Below are 17,900 nucleotides of genomic sequence, written 5' to 3'. Positions count from 1 at the left end.
CCTATTTTCACTGATTCTTAGCTCTTCAGGGATGCATTATTTACTAAAACTACTGAGGGACTTTTTTCTGTAAAATTTTCTGAATTTTTAATAAAAATACTGTTAAAGCCATATATGCATCTTAAGGCTACCTTATTTACATTTTTAACCTTGGAATATGAAAATCAGAATTTTGATCTGGACCATCCTTCATACAGTACAAAGATACATTTTTATAGTATGAAATGCATATCCACACAACATATGTTATAAGTGTCTGAAACGGTCACCACTTTTCTTGGCCCTAGGTGCATTATTAGTATTAATAATTTTAATTATTTAAGAAAAAGCACTGCATTTATTTATTTCATAATATTTAAGGGGGCACACCACCTTTGAAATTAAAATCAAAATTATTCATTGAAAATTTATAAATACTTATATAAATAAACCAAATTTTTTTTACTATTCTTAGACATAATTACTTTTATTTTGAGGGTTTTAGACATTCTATATACCTCTATAATACCTACGTATAGTAGGGAGTCCTTAATTCAATGACCGTAAAGTTCCAAAGGAACGAATGGCCCAAATGAGCTTAAACTTCAGGATATTGTTTAAAAGTACAATAGTTATGGTATGAATGAAGGGATTTGGTTTAAATTCTATAGAAAAAAAGTTATATGATAATTATGTTAAAATTAATCAAAAATTGATAAAAAAAAATCAGTAATATGCTAAAAAAACTTTTTCTATAAAATTTAAACCAAATCTCATTATTCATACCATAACTAATGTACTTTTGAATAATATCCTAGAGTTTTACCTCATTTATGCCATTCGTTCCTTTGGAATCTTATGGTCAGTGAATTATGGGCTCCCTACTATACGTAGGTATTATAGAGGTACATAGAAGGTCTAAAATCATCAAAATAAAGGTAATGATATCTAAAAATACTAAAAAATTTTGGTTTATTTATATAAGTTTTTATAAATTTTAAATGAAAAATTTTGATTTTAATTTCAAAGGTGGTGTGCCCTCGTAATAGAGGTCTGGAATACCAGTTAGCGGGGTGAGGGTACAAATTTTAAAGAATAAAGATTCGAAAGGTAAAAATAACGAATTGTATTATAGCAATAGGTAAAATTGAAGTCCCAGAATATTGGAAAAATATAATTTTGAAAACGTAAATTCGGAAATTCCTAAAAACATCGCTTTTACAATATTTAACTACAAATATCACCTTTCGCAATATTTTAATTCAACATTTTTGTTTTATAATTTTTTTCATTTTAAAATCTCATTTTATAAATTTTGAAATTCTAATCTTTAACCTTTCTAATTTTTAGTTTTCAAAATTTGTACCCTCACCTTAGGTAGCGGAGCGCTATTATCATTATTATTATTATTATTATTCATTTTTTTTTATTCGGAAAGTTGGAGTAATGCACCATGTCAGGAGCCGTGCGAGACTCACCATGTGTGGGACTCTCCTGATGCGGGACTAACGGACTAACGCCAGGTATACCCACTAAAACTCCACCTCTTATAGGGCCGCGAAAACCCCCCTGGTAACCGCTTCCGCATTCCTTCGGGGAATGGCTTGTCTTATACTATACTAGCCGTCTTACAAGCAACCGTTGTTGTTTTTCGCGCGGAGAACCGTCTCCACGTACGCCGTTATGTCGTCCCATTTCTTGCTGCCAAGAATCGTTTCAACTATTGTCTCGGGCGTGAACGTCCCAATCATCAGCTTCAGTACTCTACGTTTTTTAGCCCAGTGAGGGCAGTCAAAAAACATGTGTCTCACGTCGTCCCATTCATCACCGCAGTATTTGCGACTTTGTTCATCGCAAAATGGTAGCTCCTGAAGTAGCTGTGACCGCAGAGAAACTGTGTAAGGTAAAAGTTGACCTCTCCCACTTCCTGTTAACCCACGGGCCTACATCTTTGATAACGGCCCTGGTCCACCTAGCCTTTGGATATTCGGTCCACCTAGCCTGCTAATTACGCATTGTTATTCCTCTTTCTTTCGCGGCGATCGAGGCGCTATTCTACGCTAAGCGAGCCTCGTAGACCCGCTTGCGTTTAGTCGCAAGAAGATCTACGAGGATTACCCCCACAATTACCATCGAAGCCTCGGCCGCGACTGTCCGGTAGTAGCAAGCTATTCTTAGGGCCCCTCCTTCGCTGTACGGCCGTTATGTTTTTTCCGATACTTATTTATACTCATAGCATCGGCCCACACCTCTGCCTCATATAACAGGATAGAGTAAGTGGTCGCCATGAGTAAATACCTTACTGTTGGCCTAGGCCCGCAGACATTGGCCATAAGTCGGCTAAGTTGCGCTATCCTAGTCGTGGCTTTCTTGCAGACGCGATCTAGGTGTTCCCCATAGTTCAGTTTCGTGCCAAGAGTTAGCCCTAGATATTTGGCCAATGGTTTCGTCATTAGAGTCTCGTCGCCTACCTCTATAGCTATGATGGTAGGTATTCGCTTTCCTGTCAAGATAACGATTTCAGTCTTATTTAGCGCTAAGATCAGTCTGTGATTCGCCATCTACAATAGCACTTTACTCATAACCCCATCCCTTAGATAATCTTTCGAAAGGCACATAATGTATCGCATTATACCACATGATTCTAGGGCAGCAAGTATGTCGGCCAATCTTAGAGTGTTGAACGCGTTTTTTACATCTAATGTTACCAGAATCGCAAGAGCAACTAAAACTCTTGAGTAGAGAACACTTAAAAATGTTTCATATATCTTATAAGTATAATATTTTTCATGATACGTCCAAGAAATAGGCCACTTTCCATGCATGTAAAATGAATGGAAAATCGACTTTTTCTTAGCAGCGGGAAAAAATTACTCCCTTGGGAGGAAAAAACTTTTTCCTCCCAAAGCAGTAAATTGTTCTGGAAAAAATTACTCCCTTGGGAGGAAAAGACTTTTCCTCCCAAGGAATTAGTTTTTCCTCACTCTGCAGCCTATACAATGGATGTGTGTGTCTATATAAGTATTTTCAAAATTTTCAAAATTTTCGAAATTATCTAAATAAACTAAACAGAATTTTGAGAGATAATCTCTGGGTAACTTTTCCATCAAACGTTGAAAAGTCGCCGGTGCATTGCATAATCCGAATGGGATAACCTTAAATTGCCATAAACCTTTTCCAATTGAGAAAGCCGTGATTTTCCTATCCTCTTCCCGAATCTTGATCTGCCAGTATCCACTCTTCAAGTCCAATGTACAAAACCACGAATATCCTGCAAGTTTATCAAGAGTATCATCAATTCTTGGTAAAGGGTACGAATCTTTAATCGTAATTGCATTAATTTTTTGGAAGTTAATACAAAAACGAATTTTTCCATCCTTCTTCTTCTTGGGAACTACAGGTGAGCAATACGAACTTCTTATTCTTCAATGACTCCTTGAGAATGCATCTCAGTAATACATTCATCTAATTTCTTAATTTTATGAATAGGGGGTCTTCGAATAGGTTGTTTAATTGGTTGATTATGGAGTAATTGAATTCTGTGTTCAACCAAATTACATTTTCCAGTAACGTCAATGTCTTGAAAAATTTCTTCAAATTCGTGTAGAAGATCCGCAAACTCCCGACGTTGATCTTGATCCAAGTTCTCTGAGTTCTTGTCAAAAATTTCATGTAATGAGTCTGGTACAACCTTACTAGAATCGACTATTCTTGAAATTTGTTTATTAATGATTGAACTTGGAGTATTTAAAATAATTTTAGTAATTAAATCTGTAATACCAGTTGCATCAAGAAAATCACTTCCAAGTATACAATTATCAATAATATTTCCGATAAAAACATCTAAATTAGCTACATGATCACCCAATTTTAACGAAGCTGAAATCAAAAATTCAACTGGTACCTTTTCTCCAGTTGTAAAATTAATAGGAATTCTCATATTTTTTGATTCAACAAATTTTTGATTTATAATAGTCACATCAGAACCAGAATCTACTTTAAAAATACAAGCTTTGTCATTAATTAAACCATCAAAATAAAATTTATTAGAGTTCCTATTAATTCTTCCAACATGGCAATCAATCCGATAAGAGTGAGAGTTTGTTGGAGTCTTGTCAAGTTCAGTTAAACTCGCTCCAGAAAGTTTAACATAACCTAGTTTCCCTGATGGGTTGACAAAGTCGGACAATTAGACTTGAAATGTCCTTTTTTACCACAATTCCAATACTCTATTCCTTTTCCAAAATCTTGAACACTTTTTGGAAATGATGAAGAGGTATAATTATTTCTCTGAGCTAGATGTTGAAGTCGCTTGTCCTGATCTTCGATAACTTTAACTTCCATAGCTCTTGCCAGAGCAATTTGAAGCGAATCAATTCTTTCTAATTGAAGAATTTTCCGAATTGAATTGTCGAAAATAGCAATTACAAATTGAGCACAGGCGATTTTATCTTGAGTTTTAAAAGGACAATCAGGATAAATCAAACCAGCTAATCTCATAAGATCAGCAGCTAATGTTGGAAAATCTTCACCCCGTTGTTGACGCCTGTTCTGAAATTGGAAATAATACGTTGGTGTAAAATGTACATCACCAAAACGTAACTCTAAACTTGTTTTTAACTTATCAAAATCTATTGGATCAGTATCTTTATAGTTATCAAGAACAGATTTAGCTTTTCCCCGTAAAGAAGCAGCTAAAGCAACCATCATCCTAGCACTATCCCAATTATTTGCTCTAGCAATTAATAGAAATTGATTCAAAATCTCACGCAGTGGTGTGGTACCATCATAAGTATCCGGTTTGAGATTATAACCTAAATTAATACTTTGTGTTGATTGTGTAGTGTCCAGTGGGTGTACGTTATTAGACCTTAACCTATCGGATGTACCAGCCGCTATAGCAGAATTTGTGTTCATGTTTGTGTTAGAAATATTTGAACGACTTAGCTCAGTTAATCGACGTTCGATATCTTGTTGTTTCCTTATCCACTCTGACCGTTCTGCGAATAATACCTCGTTTGATCGTTGTAGTCTCTCGTTGTCTTCAACCAGGTGCTTCACTTTCTCCTCATAGTTCTCGCGAAGCCGTCTCTCGGACAGAAAATCCTGATCCCGTCGTCGAAGCTCGTCGGAAAGGTTTACTTCTTCCACAGAACGTTGAGATAAGCGGACTTCCAAATCTTTTCGTTGAGCATGTTCGTTTTCTAGTTGTATCTTTAAGTTGTTTATTTCCTTAATAGCAGCCACCAGTGTTGGATTTGGAACATTAGTGTGTGTAGTGAGGATTGGGATTTGTGAAGATTGGGTGTGTCTGAAAACATTTGTGTCCTCCAGGTTCGTCTGTTCAAGATTCAATAAATCCACTTCTCGTGAATCATCAATGGATTGTGCTGGTGCGTCCGGCTTGTGTGGTGTTCTTGGAAGCATCTTACCATATCGAAGATGCATAAAATAATCACTTAATAAAAAAACACTAGTATCCCGGCTGAGCCCCCAAAATGTTATGACCGGGTTCGGATAATAAAAATAACAACACGTTATTTAGAGAAAATCACTCTTGAACTCGGACTCTTTATTTAAACGTAAACACAACTGTTCTCAACAGCTGACAGAACCAGACTGAACATAAACAACAACATCCGCGACGTCGTTGATCTCGTTGCTAAGGTCGCTATGCGCGATTCTTGGTGGTTCGAATCGCGCAACGTTCAGGTTCGGTCACAACAATATATATTTATTGTAAAATCAAAGCTAATACACTAAATATACTTTATTATTGAGAATATATGCAAAATTCATGCAACATTCTATAAAAAAAAAATTAATCTTTAATAAAGTAAAAGGTTTGGCGAGTTTGGTGTATTCCGTTAAATTATTATAGATGACTATCACGTAGCATTTCATACATATTCATTACAACAATTCTTATATTTGTCAAAGTTAATTGTGACTTAACGAATGATGAAGCAAATGTAATATATGTAACTATAGATTAAAAAAGTAATGATCAATGAAAAATAGTCAAGTTTTAAATATATAAATATTATAAATAATTTAACAATGGAAACTGTAACTTGCCATGCCCGATTCATTTTTTCGATTAGTAAACAACTAAAAGTTCCATTAATATGTTACATCTTATTTATCAAACTTTGTATATACATTATATTGGTACTGTAACGTTGCAAGACAGCGGTCGCTCGTTGCAGACAAAGTCGTGCGCGGCCGGTCAGAAGCGTGTTGTTTTGCGCGCCCTAGACGGCTGTCTACCATCTCCTGGCGCGAGCGAGGATAACAGCGGTTATCCGTCGCGGGCAGCAGATGCATGGTCAGGGTCTATTTGGTACATGAGGTATGTCTGGGAAGGGTCGGCCACGTGTGGGATTTCCGGGTACGAGTTAGCAAGGCGATGAGCACGGCAGGTAAATGTGAAGAAGTCGTCCAGGAGCAGGTGATAAAGCGTCGCCCGATGCACGAGATCGGCTGAAGTGTCTCTTTATGAGAAGGAGTGCCGGGGAATTAGTACGACCGTGTATATGAGTGTTTAGGTGAATTAGTTCGGCTTCGGGACAAAATTCGGCAGTTACCGGCGGTTTATCGAATTCTATTGGTTTTGCCAGAACCCGGCGTATCTGAAGTGTTCAGCAAAATAAGCTGTAAGTGCGAAATAAAGGACATAAATAAATAAGAAAGGCACAGCATAAACCGCTCGAGCTCTGCGTAATTTCTCCCTCTGTTCCACTTCCTCTACCGGCCAAGGACCCCGCCCGCTATAAATACCATCACGACTGAGCTGTAGGAAGATTCAATATCGCGAGAGTGCAGTCGCAAGAAAAAGACCTCGCGGTCTTGATGATTTGGTCATCTGGCGCCCCTTTGTTAGAAAAGAGCGTGCACTGTCCCTAAGCCGTGGAAAACACGTGATCGGTCCCAAGAAATATTTTGGGTGAAACAAAGTACAAAAAACCACGATACGCGCCACTTAGACCTAGTCATCGGCCACTTTGTACACTTAGGCACCGCCCTTGAATGATAAACATCGACGTCAACGCACTTATTTTACAGACACCTGCTTGGTCATGAAACGGCGGATGCCTAGGAACTTCTGGATTCCCTCTTGGACGCCCAGAAAGAGGAAGACATATGTCTGTGTCCTGAATTGTACAAGTACGTGATTAAACGAGTCTTTTTCGTAAGCTAACAGTGCGGTCTATACACTGATATAGATGCCATCATCGCCGGCTCAGAAACTTCTGGATCCTATCTTCGTTGTTTCGAAAAAATTTTGAATACAATCACAAATTTTTTCAATAGTAAACAAACTTGTTGAAGAATTGTCATCTTGTTGTTCGGGCAAATTATACCAATCTACCTGGATCAATATCGATCAAAGTCGATTAAAAATAAATCCGCCCTAAATAGACGTCTACATCCACGTTTGATCGCCGGCAATAATTTTAACAAGCATCACGTTAATGCAAGCATCGTTTTCACAATCTGGAACTTTTAATTAATAAATTTTTATGTCCACGGTTTAAGTAAATTAACTCTAATGTTATGTTACTAGCATATTAATTGTTTTCTTCTACTTCAAATTTGGAAGCATAATTTTTCTCTTTTTATGAGGAATATAATTAATATACATATAATATAGGACATTTTCTTACGTAGGGTGAATTAATGGAACTTCGAGTATGAATTCTTTCGGTAAATCAAAATAATCTGGATCGTGGCCATTAGCTGATAAGACAAGAGGTAAAATATCAAATTTCGTGTTAGTGCCTTTCCAGCCTAACTTAATACAAATCTGAAACCAATAAATAATATATTACAATTGTTTGATGACAATCTATTTAAACGTTTGAAACGTACTTCAGTAAATTCTATATTTCCAGCGTCACCAATAATGGACCCATCTTCATTCCTATAACCAGCGTAACTTATTAACTGTTGGTTCCAAACCCGATAATCATGTTTACCATCAGTTCGTTGAGGGAATATTGTAATTGCTGACCTGAAAAATATTAGATTTCTTACGTAAAATAAAAATTATGATCTTAACATTTCTAATTCATTTATTATGTTATGTAAAATTATAAGCTATATAGTAGCTTCGTCACAGTGATATTTTACCACAGCGACACTTCGCCACAGTGATATTTCGCCACATGCGACACTTGGCCATAAATTTGAAATTAGTGATTATGATACTATCTAGGTCATTATGCAGGGTACTAATACCATAAATACGGATTTTTAATCGAAAGCTAAGTGTATAGTTTAATTTTGTTGGTACTATAAAAGAATTACAACACAACCACTTTTCCTAACCACTTAACTCGATAACCCAAGTAAAGATGATGAGTGCGCCGACTAAACAACCCAAATGAAAATAGCAGGGCGCGAAGCGCTTCGGCGGCTCACCCATCATCTTTACTTGGATTATTTGGTTAAGCAACTCAGTATTAGAACCAACTGCGACACAAACCAAAAACGGTAATAGGGTTAGTATGGTTATTTTTAAAAGCATGGTAGTCCGTCACTAAAGCAACTTGGTACTAGAACTAACTCTCTCGCGGGCCTAAAAGTTATTAATGGTCTAATCTTAAATTCGTGGTGAAGTGTCGCATGTGGCAAAATGTCACGGTGGCGAAGTGTCCTTAGGTGAAATGTCGCGTAGTTAAGTGTCCTTAGGTGAAATGTCGCGTGGTGAAGTGTCCTTAGATTTTGCTTTTTGTCATTGTTTTATATGTAATATTATTGTGCAAACGACATACGACTTGCATACACTATTTTCGTATGAGTGCGAAGTATAATGCATGGGTATAAAAGGACTGCATCAAGCACGGACAGATAGACTGCGATATCAAGAACGAGACCAATAGTGTGATCAGCGGCCCCTTTGTATAAACTCGTCTTCAACTTTGTGAGTTCTGACCGCTCAAGCTTGACGATGACCCCATCGATTGCAAAGACGACCTCTACGGCTGATGCTGGTTATTCGACTCATACCAGAGCCTTCCTAAGTGGTAACTATATACTCTTCCTCCGAGACCTCAAACGTTTGTTTCTCCAGAATAAGCCAATACGGACGGACAACATCTACCTTCCTCTGTTACAGCTCTTTCAACCTGGACATAAGTAGCTGCGACGCCAACTCGATCAGGCCTCTGCACATATCATCGGTGCAGCAGAATTTGCCACGGCTAGGGAGCGCAACAACAACGATCGCGAAGCCGCTTTGACGTTCAGCAGGCGTCACTTTGCGCTTAAAACTAAGCTGAAGAAGGCCGCGTGTCCGTGCTCGAGCAAGAGCTGCAGCAGCTGCCGGGCGGCGCGTCAGACAATCGATGAAGATCGTCAGCGCTGGAAGCCTGAGCAGCTTCAAGCTTCGCATACCCGTAACATCTGACGAAAGCCCATACCACGCTGTTACTGCTTGCCAAATATACAGCAACAATATTTAACTACATAGTCACGCTGAAACCACGGAAAACAACCGCGTTGCAGTAGCATTCTCTCGACACGTCGTTTGCGTCGAAGCTATTTCTTTAGAAGTTAGGTTAAACTTATTAAACGGGTGTGAAATGGGTTTGAAAAAAAACCTTTTACAAGGTAAAATGTTGGCAACGATAGGGGCAGCCATTTTCGACAATTTATTTTCTTAATTCAAGATCTCGGGCGAAGCTGTTCAGTAATGCCAGAAAAAAATGCTCGCTTGGCCAGGTAATAAATTACCCGGGGCGCAATAAAGACTATTTTCTGGTAACTATTTGGGATTGTAGCTTGTTATATTTGTCTTAATTTTATTTAAAGGTGTATCACTGATACAGCTTTGAACAAAATTATAACAAATATATAATAAACCATAACTAGAACTTTGATTCTACACGCTAAACCGAGTTGCCTTGCTCTGAACAACATCCTCCATCCACCAAATCTATAATATTTGACTGAGGTATAACTTTATCGTCGATGCTGACTGTACCTAAATTACCCCATTTGATACGGTAAGGTACAGTTGATTTTCAATGTTTAAGCAATAATCTCATCAGACAGAGTACCCAGTGTGTCTTTATTTTCAATTTCTACACCAGTAGCAGCATTACTTTCGGATAAAAGTTCTGGACGTTCAAAAATTTTAAAATAAAGATACCTTCTTAAAATTGTAAATGCTTTTGACGTTTTTCTCTCTCATCTGTAATGATTTTTGAAAAAAGTATATCATGCATCTCAGCATCGAGACGTGATAAGTAATCACCCTTTATCTGCACACTCGGCTGTTCCAAACCATTACTTGATTCATCTGGCTGATGTTGTTGTTGTTACATTATACGATCATACGTTTCCTCCGGCAAAATAATCATTTTACGTGCATGTTTCATACTTAATTTTTAAGACTACCAAATAACTTTGACACTAGTGTACCAATTATAGGTGAAAGTAACTTAAGCAAAAAAGCACTACCATCTTGAATCATAACCCGTTTCTTCTTCCTCTACTCTTTTTCATTATTATTAGCGCTTTTAATCAATGATTTACGCAAAATGCTTTTATGTTTCTTCAACCTCGAATTGTGAGAATTTTTAATTTTTACGACACCTTATAACACATTAAACGCACACTCGCATATACTTTTGATTACTTTTTTGTCTGCTGACCGAATTGAAGTTAAACGTTGCTGTCTGTCAGCGTGACAAAGAACATTCGATATTGCTACACATATTTTTGTAAAATGTTTAGGTAAATCGCAGCACTTTGTATTGTCAGCATCAGCAGCAGTATTAGCACCAGCATTATGCTGTCTTCTAACTTCCTCCTTGTTTTTCTGCTTCAATACTTTCCCCGCTATCGTTCTCCTCAGACTGATGCTTTAATATATACATATAAATATATATATATATATATATATATATATATATATATATATATATATATATATATATATATATATATATATATATAATGTTAAAATGTTTCAAGAAACGTGTTATTTTTTACTCATAAGGACCTCCTTCGACCCCCCTCACCCCCCTCGCACCCTCACCAACCCTTAATGCCCCCCTCTTTACCCCCTTCAGCCGCCCCATACTAATCTATCTTCATTAGTGATATTCATTATTACATTAAAAGTTCTATTTTTTCACACCACCTGTGTAAATAGAAAAGCGCATTTTTGTTTTCTCTGATGACTAATATTTTAATGTTTCTAATAGAATAGTATCTCATATTATTTCAATAAGTAATGATGTATTTGATTCGTAAATTTTTAATACATTATTTATACGCTATGAAAGAAATATGAGCATTCGAAAACATTTATTAAAGCTTAAAAGAAAATCACAAAAATTTATAATTGAAAAAAAAAAATATATATATATTGTCATCAGAGCTGTGGTTTCCCAAATATTCCAGGAAATTTGAGAAAAATATAAAAATTATTTTAGTGAGGATTTTCAAACAAATAAGGAGAATAATGCTTTGAATTGTATACAAAATATGTTATTAATGGAAGAAAGATTTTGTAAAGATTTTGGATTACCAGAACCAGATGTAAACTTAAAAAATAATGATATAAATGCAGAAAATATTATCTTTAATAGTAAAAATATTTTTTATAATATGTATAACCTGTTAAACTCGGACCAAAAATATATTTTTTATGAAATTATTAATAATAATAATAAAATTTATTTCATAGATGGTCCAGGTGGCTCTGGTAAAACCTTTTTATATAAAACATAATATATTATTTTACATCTAAAGAAATAATATATTATCAATGGCTTGGACTGGTATAGCTTCTATTTTATTACCTAAAGGTATGACAAGTCATAGAACTTTCAGACTTCCTATTGATTTAGACAATACAGACATTGCATTTTTAAAATTAGAATCAGATAAAAGAAAATTACGAGATGCAGATGTAATTATTTGGGATGAAGCTTCAATGATTCCAAAGAAAGCTTTAGAGATAGTTGATAATACTTTGAGAGATGTATGTAATAATGATTCACCCTTTGGCGGGCAATTAATTATTATAAGAGGTGATTTTCAACAAATATTACCACTAATGAAACATGGTTTTAGAACTTCAATAATTATAATTATAATCAAAGACACAAAAAAATATTCCACACTTTGGCCTCTTTTCCGAATAATGAAATTACACAAAAATATACGCTCATAAAACAAAGAATTTTCATCATTTTTATTAGAAATTGGGGATGGAAAAATTAATCCTCTTAGAATACCAGATTCGTGGAAAACAAATGATATATGCTCAAAAATGTATAATAATATAAATGATTCTAACTGTAATGATAATTGTGTTATATTAGCTCCTCATAATGAAGATATTTATCATATTAATAATAAAATACTAAATTTACTTGATGGTGAAATGAAAACATATTATAGTATAGATTATGCAACTCAAAAATGTATAGATCAAACAGATGAAAATATTCAATTAAATTTTCCTCCAGAAACATTAAACCAAATTAGAGAAGGTCTTCCGCCACATAAATTAAACTTGAAAATTAATGCAATAACAATGTTAATAAGAAATTTAACTATTAGTGATGGCTTATGTAACACGATTAAAATTACAAGACTTTTTAAATATAATATAGAAGCTGAAATTATAACCGGAGATAAAAGCGGAAATAAAGTTTTTATACCTTTATCACGCTTAATACTGGAGAATCATCTTCGTTACCATTCATTGTTTATAGAAAACAATTTCCCTTAATTTTAGCTTTTCCAATGACAGTTAATAAATCTCAAGGATAAAGTTTTGATTATGTAGGTTTATATATTAGAAGACCATTATTTTCTCATGGATGTTGTGATGAAGAAGAAATTACTAATATTGTTTGGGAAGGCATTTTCAACAATTAATTAACATTGATAAAATTATAAAATTTTAATTTTCCATTGTATTATTTTCACTATTTTTCCAGATATTTGAGTTTACGTTTTTAAAATTCATTTATTTAAAATGGAGTGGGATCCGAGAATAGGTGCTTACGTTGATGTAAATAACAAGATGCAAGATATATGTATAAGAAACAATTTTCGCCGCCGCCGTTTCAGAAATTAGCACCCCCTCAATTTGGATTATTGGGTTAAAATTATGCCTTTTTCACGTTATTGTTAACCCAACTTTCGTTTTCGGGTTAATAATGAATGATTTTTACGTAATTTTACTGTTTCTGGCTCCCCCTCATTCGGCCTTGTTGGAGGAATCCTAGTTGGATGGTCGGTGAGGAAAACTCGTAAAAAATTAGGCACTGATATTCTTGTTGTAACACTCTATTTATTTGTTAGATGTATAACTCGGGCGACGGAGCTGTTGCTGCGAGAGCGGTCGGCAGGAGAGAGAGAACTTTGCAGAGCACGCGTGAGTACCTAGCGCTGCCCGCATGGTGGCGCTAGATTAGCCCTGTAGTCTACTATAGACGGCAAGCGGCGCGAAGACTCGCCAACACTCCCTCCCTTCGGGGCGCTTGTCCTCCTGTACGTCTGCTATTTTACTCTCTGAACTTTACTCTGAATTAGTTTCTCCTTGGTTTCCTGTATCTGAAATATGTACAAAAATTCTTATTCGTCTGATATATATATATATATATATATATATATATATATATATATATATATAAATAAAACTCTGAAAATTATAATTAAGTGTGAATTTCTATGTTCAATATTTTATCTCTGAGGTATTTATGAGTATCATTAGGCAGAGGTTTAGTCATAATGTCTGCCTCATTGTCGGCAGTAGATATCCATTTAACTCTGATTTGTCCCTTTAGGACACACTGTTTTATGTAGTCTCCATGTGTTTCTGCCATGTGACTTTTACTCCCTGTCTTTTCTCTGATTTGTAGGTTTCTCTGAATTGTTTCCAGATCATCATCAAAGTTTTTCAACTTGTGATTTCCTTCCATCTGAGTGCAGTTATCGTTATTATATATTTGTTATCGCGCCACAGGGTAACAGGATACATAGTTTTCCCTGTTATATCTCTGATAGCTTTATCCAACGATACAATTTCTTGGCAAGCATTGCTCATTGCCAAGTACTCAGCTTGGCAGGTAGAAAGTGATACGTATATATATATATATATATATATATATATATATATATATATATATATATATATATATATATATATATATATATATATATATATATATATATATATATATATATACGTAAACTTGTTTATAGCTTCTCCACATAATTGAGTCGCCATACAATTTTATTACATATCCTCCAGTTGAAGATGAGTCTTCACAATCTCTGAAGCTAGCGTCTGTCATTGCTTCCAGATACTGATTTTCTGCTCTGAAAATCAAACCTATATCTGAGGTTCCTCTGAGGTATCTGAAAATCCTTTTTACTTCCTTCCAGTCACTTTCAGTGGGTGACAGCTGTTTTCTTGATAGAAAGTTTACTGCAAATGCAATATCAGGTCTGGTGGCACCTGCCAGATATAGTAAGCTTCCTATAGCTTCCCTATACGGTGCATGAGTTGCTATCTGAGCTTCTTCTGAATTTATGAGTTCTCTTTTTCGAACCTGTCTTGTAACCATAGGTGTTTTCTGTGGCTTACTATCTTTCATATTGAAACGTTCCAGACATTTCTCTATGTACTCTGATTGTGACAGTTTTAATATTTTCTGATCTCTGTCTCTGGTTATTTTCATGCCTAAAAATAATTTAGGTTCTCCTAAGTCATTCATCTGAAAGGTAGAACATAATTTTTCTTTTATCTGTTATAGTTTCATCTGATTGTTGCCTGCTAGAATGATGTCGTCTACATATAGCAGTATTACTACCATCTGATTTTGTAATCTCCACGTGAACAGACATGGTTCATTTATGTCCTTTTCTAGTCCAAGTTCCAAAGCAACTTCTGAGAAGCGTTTGTTCCATCGCTTGGGACTTATTCTGAGGCCATACAAGGATTTTTGGAGTTTACATACTTTATTTTTCTTAATGGATGGGTCTATTTTTATACCATCTGGTATTTCCATGAATATGTCATCTTCAAGCGTTCCATTCAGAAATGCTGTCTTGACGTCCACCTGATAAGCAGTTAAATTTAACTTATTAATGATTGCAAAAGTCGCTCTAACGATTGGGAATCTTGAGACTGGTGCGTAAGTTTCTCTGAGTTCATATTCTTTTCTATCCTTGAATCCTCTGATAACTAATCTTCCTCTGTAAGTCGTCTGACCGTCTTCTGAGATTTTCCTTTTGAATACCCATTTGGAATCAATGATGTGTGCCTTTTTGCCATCTTTTGCCCTAGAGAGGGTCTGTCTACTATTGTCCACACATTGTTGTCTTCCTGGACTTTAACTCTTGTTTTATTGCTTCTGACCATTTATGTTTGTCGTCTGATTCAATAGCTTCTTTATGACTGACAGGATCTCTGTTCGTTCGTGCTATAAAAATATGTCCAAGTTCATCTTCTTCTGACTGTGTATCTCTGGTTTCTCCAGTTGGAGTAGATACTTGTGGCAGATCGTGATTGGTATTTTCTACTTCGACTACTGCTTCTCTGAGATGTTTCCAAGTTCGTCTGTTTGTCTTGGCTTTTCTTTCTAGACAAGGTCGCTTTTCTGGTTCAGGTTTCTTAGCCTTTGAATCTTCTGAATTTTTGTCATCTGCTTTTCTCTTCTGATTTTTCTCTTTCTCTGATTTTGAATCTTTTGGTATATCTGGTTGTGTTTTGACAACATCTGTTGATATTTCTAGTGTCTCTGATTTTTCTCTTAGGTCAGTTTTATACACATCCCTATACACCAGTTTTTCATTAAATCTCACGTGTCTGGATGTAATGAATCTCTGAGATTCTGAGTGCCACAAAACATAACCAGTTTGAGAATATCCAACCATGATTGTACCGATTGCTCTGTCTGAAAACTTGTTCGTCGCATTCGGTATTTTGTCATAGGCCAAACATCCGAAACGTCTGATTTTGTCTAGATGCATGTTTCCATTTGGAACCATTTTCTTGATTGGTATCTCTGAAACGATTCCTTTGTGTGGAGTTCTATTATAGATATGGACCGCCACTTCCAAAGCGAGTATCCACATGCTCTTGGGTAGACCAGAGTCTATCATGAGTGCTCTGATTTTCCACTGTATGGTTTTGTTAAACCTTTCAGCGGTGACATTATGTTGTTGAATGTAAGGAGGTGCGAACTCTCCTTCAATTTTCTCCTTTTCCATAACTTCTGAAAATTTACCTCCAGTAAATCCAGTGCCATTATCCGTTCGGATGAAACACACTTATCCTCTTTGCCCAGTAAATTTCTTGTAGTTACCAAGAATTTTTCTAAGCATTCTCCAGCTTCACTTTTGTGTTTAGTAGAGTATGCTTTGGCAAATCTGGTGTGATCATCAATAAATCCTATTATGAATTTATTTTCCCCAGGATACGAGACTGGTTTAATTGGTCCCATTGTGTCTGTGTGTATCCTTTCTAATGGCCTTGTTGCTCTGACTCTGACTTCTGAGAACGGCAGGTTTTCCATTTTTGCTAGGACGCAAACTTCCCAGTCTGTAATAGACTTGTCGAATTTTACCTTTCTGAGTTTATCTTCTGACTTTCGTAGCAATAGTAAATATTGCAGAGAAGCGTGACCTAATTTGATATGCCAGAGCATTCCTTCGTTCAGCTTCTTTTCTTGTCTATCTGATTTGTTGTCCACATTGTTTTGTAGATATTTCAGCATTTCTTCTGACGAGTCGTCTATATTTAGGATTTTTCTGTTCAGAATTTGTTCATCTAAGTTTGTATCACAAACTTCTCTCTGACTAGATGAATTTGATTCTTGTACAGTTCGTTCTTGCTGCTTCTCCCTCCCAATCTCAGTCGGATTCATCTGAGTTCCCTCTGATGCATTAGTTTCATCTGATTCGTTTTGATCCTCAAGATCCTTGATATCTGACTGAGATTGCTGCAAGAACTCGTCTACCGAGACTATGTTAGCCGTGCATGAATACTTATCGTAGACTTCTTGTTGCTCGTCTGATTGTTCATGTTTTGCTACGTTTAAAGAAATTATCCAGTTTGGCTTTTCATACGTCCCAGCTAAATACTCTTCGTCTGAATTTTTATCGTAGATTTTAAGTATTTTATTATTCAAATAAATACTCAAACCTACGTCTGCAAAACGTCTGAGAGAGATCAGATTGTCTGAAATATTTTTGGCAGAAATTACATTTGTCAAAATTATTTTGTTATTCTCATTTGATTCTGATTTTAAAATTAAATCTCCTTTGCCGTCTATAGAGATGTTTGCAGATTTATTTTTATTTGCACTTTTGATATATTCGCCTGAACTTTTTCTGAAGTTACTTAAAATTATGCTCTTATTTACTATATGCTCTGTTGCGCCAAAGTCCGCAATAAGTACTAGTTTTGTAGGTGTTTTATTAATTATATGTGTGTTGTTACCTGTTAGCATCGCTTTGACCTTGTATTCCTTCTTCTGATTTCGGCCTGGTGTTTGTATATCGACCTTGCGTTTGAAAGATCCCCTTCTTACATTATTTCCTCTACCTCTGAAGTTATTACTGTTGTGTTTGTGTTGTTATATGTATAAGATTTTACATACCCATCTTTGGGATTGTCCTTATTTGGACAATCATTCCCTTTGTGTGGAGCTACAGCCTGGCAATAAAAGCAGTACCATAGATTTTACTCTTGAAGAGGACAAAAGGCTGCTCTGTGTCCCACCTTATTGCAGCGATAACACTTGTCTGTGATTATCGCCTGTTTAGCTGCAATTTTTTGCCTGTCGTCTGAAGGCTGACCGTCTGATTTGCGTCTGTCTGATTCCAGCTGTAGTATCAAAGTTTTTATGTCATCAAGGCTCATCTCTGATTTGGTTGCTTGA

At 35.8% G+C, this 17,900-nt stretch overlaps 1 protein-coding gene across 11 annotated transcripts in view; it reads right to left on the bottom strand.

Moving 5' to 3' along the window:
• Nos (nitric oxide synthase) overlaps window positions 1-17,900 on the bottom strand; it is a 1,339,001-nt gene that overhangs the window by 1,054,832 nt on the left and 266,269 nt on the right. For all 11 annotated transcript variants that reach the window (XM_032601207.1, XM_031933451.2, XM_032601209.1 and 8 more), the window contains 2 exon segments: window positions 7,852-7,993; window positions 7,647-7,786 (listed from right to left, as the gene is read on the bottom strand). In XM_032601207.1, the coding sequence (XP_032457098.1) occupies window positions 7,647-7,786; window positions 7,852-7,993 (282 nt within the window).

Source organism: Nasonia vitripennis (genome assembly GCF_009193385.2).
Source record: "Nasonia vitripennis strain AsymCx chromosome 1 unlocalized genomic scaffold, Nvit_psr_1.1 chr1_random0002, whole genome shotgun sequence".
In the NCBI taxonomy this organism is placed as follows: domain Eukaryota; kingdom Metazoa; phylum Arthropoda; class Insecta; order Hymenoptera; family Pteromalidae; genus Nasonia; species Nasonia vitripennis.
Note: the sequence above shows the minus strand (reverse complement) of the source record. Positions and strands in the feature narration are given on the sequence as shown.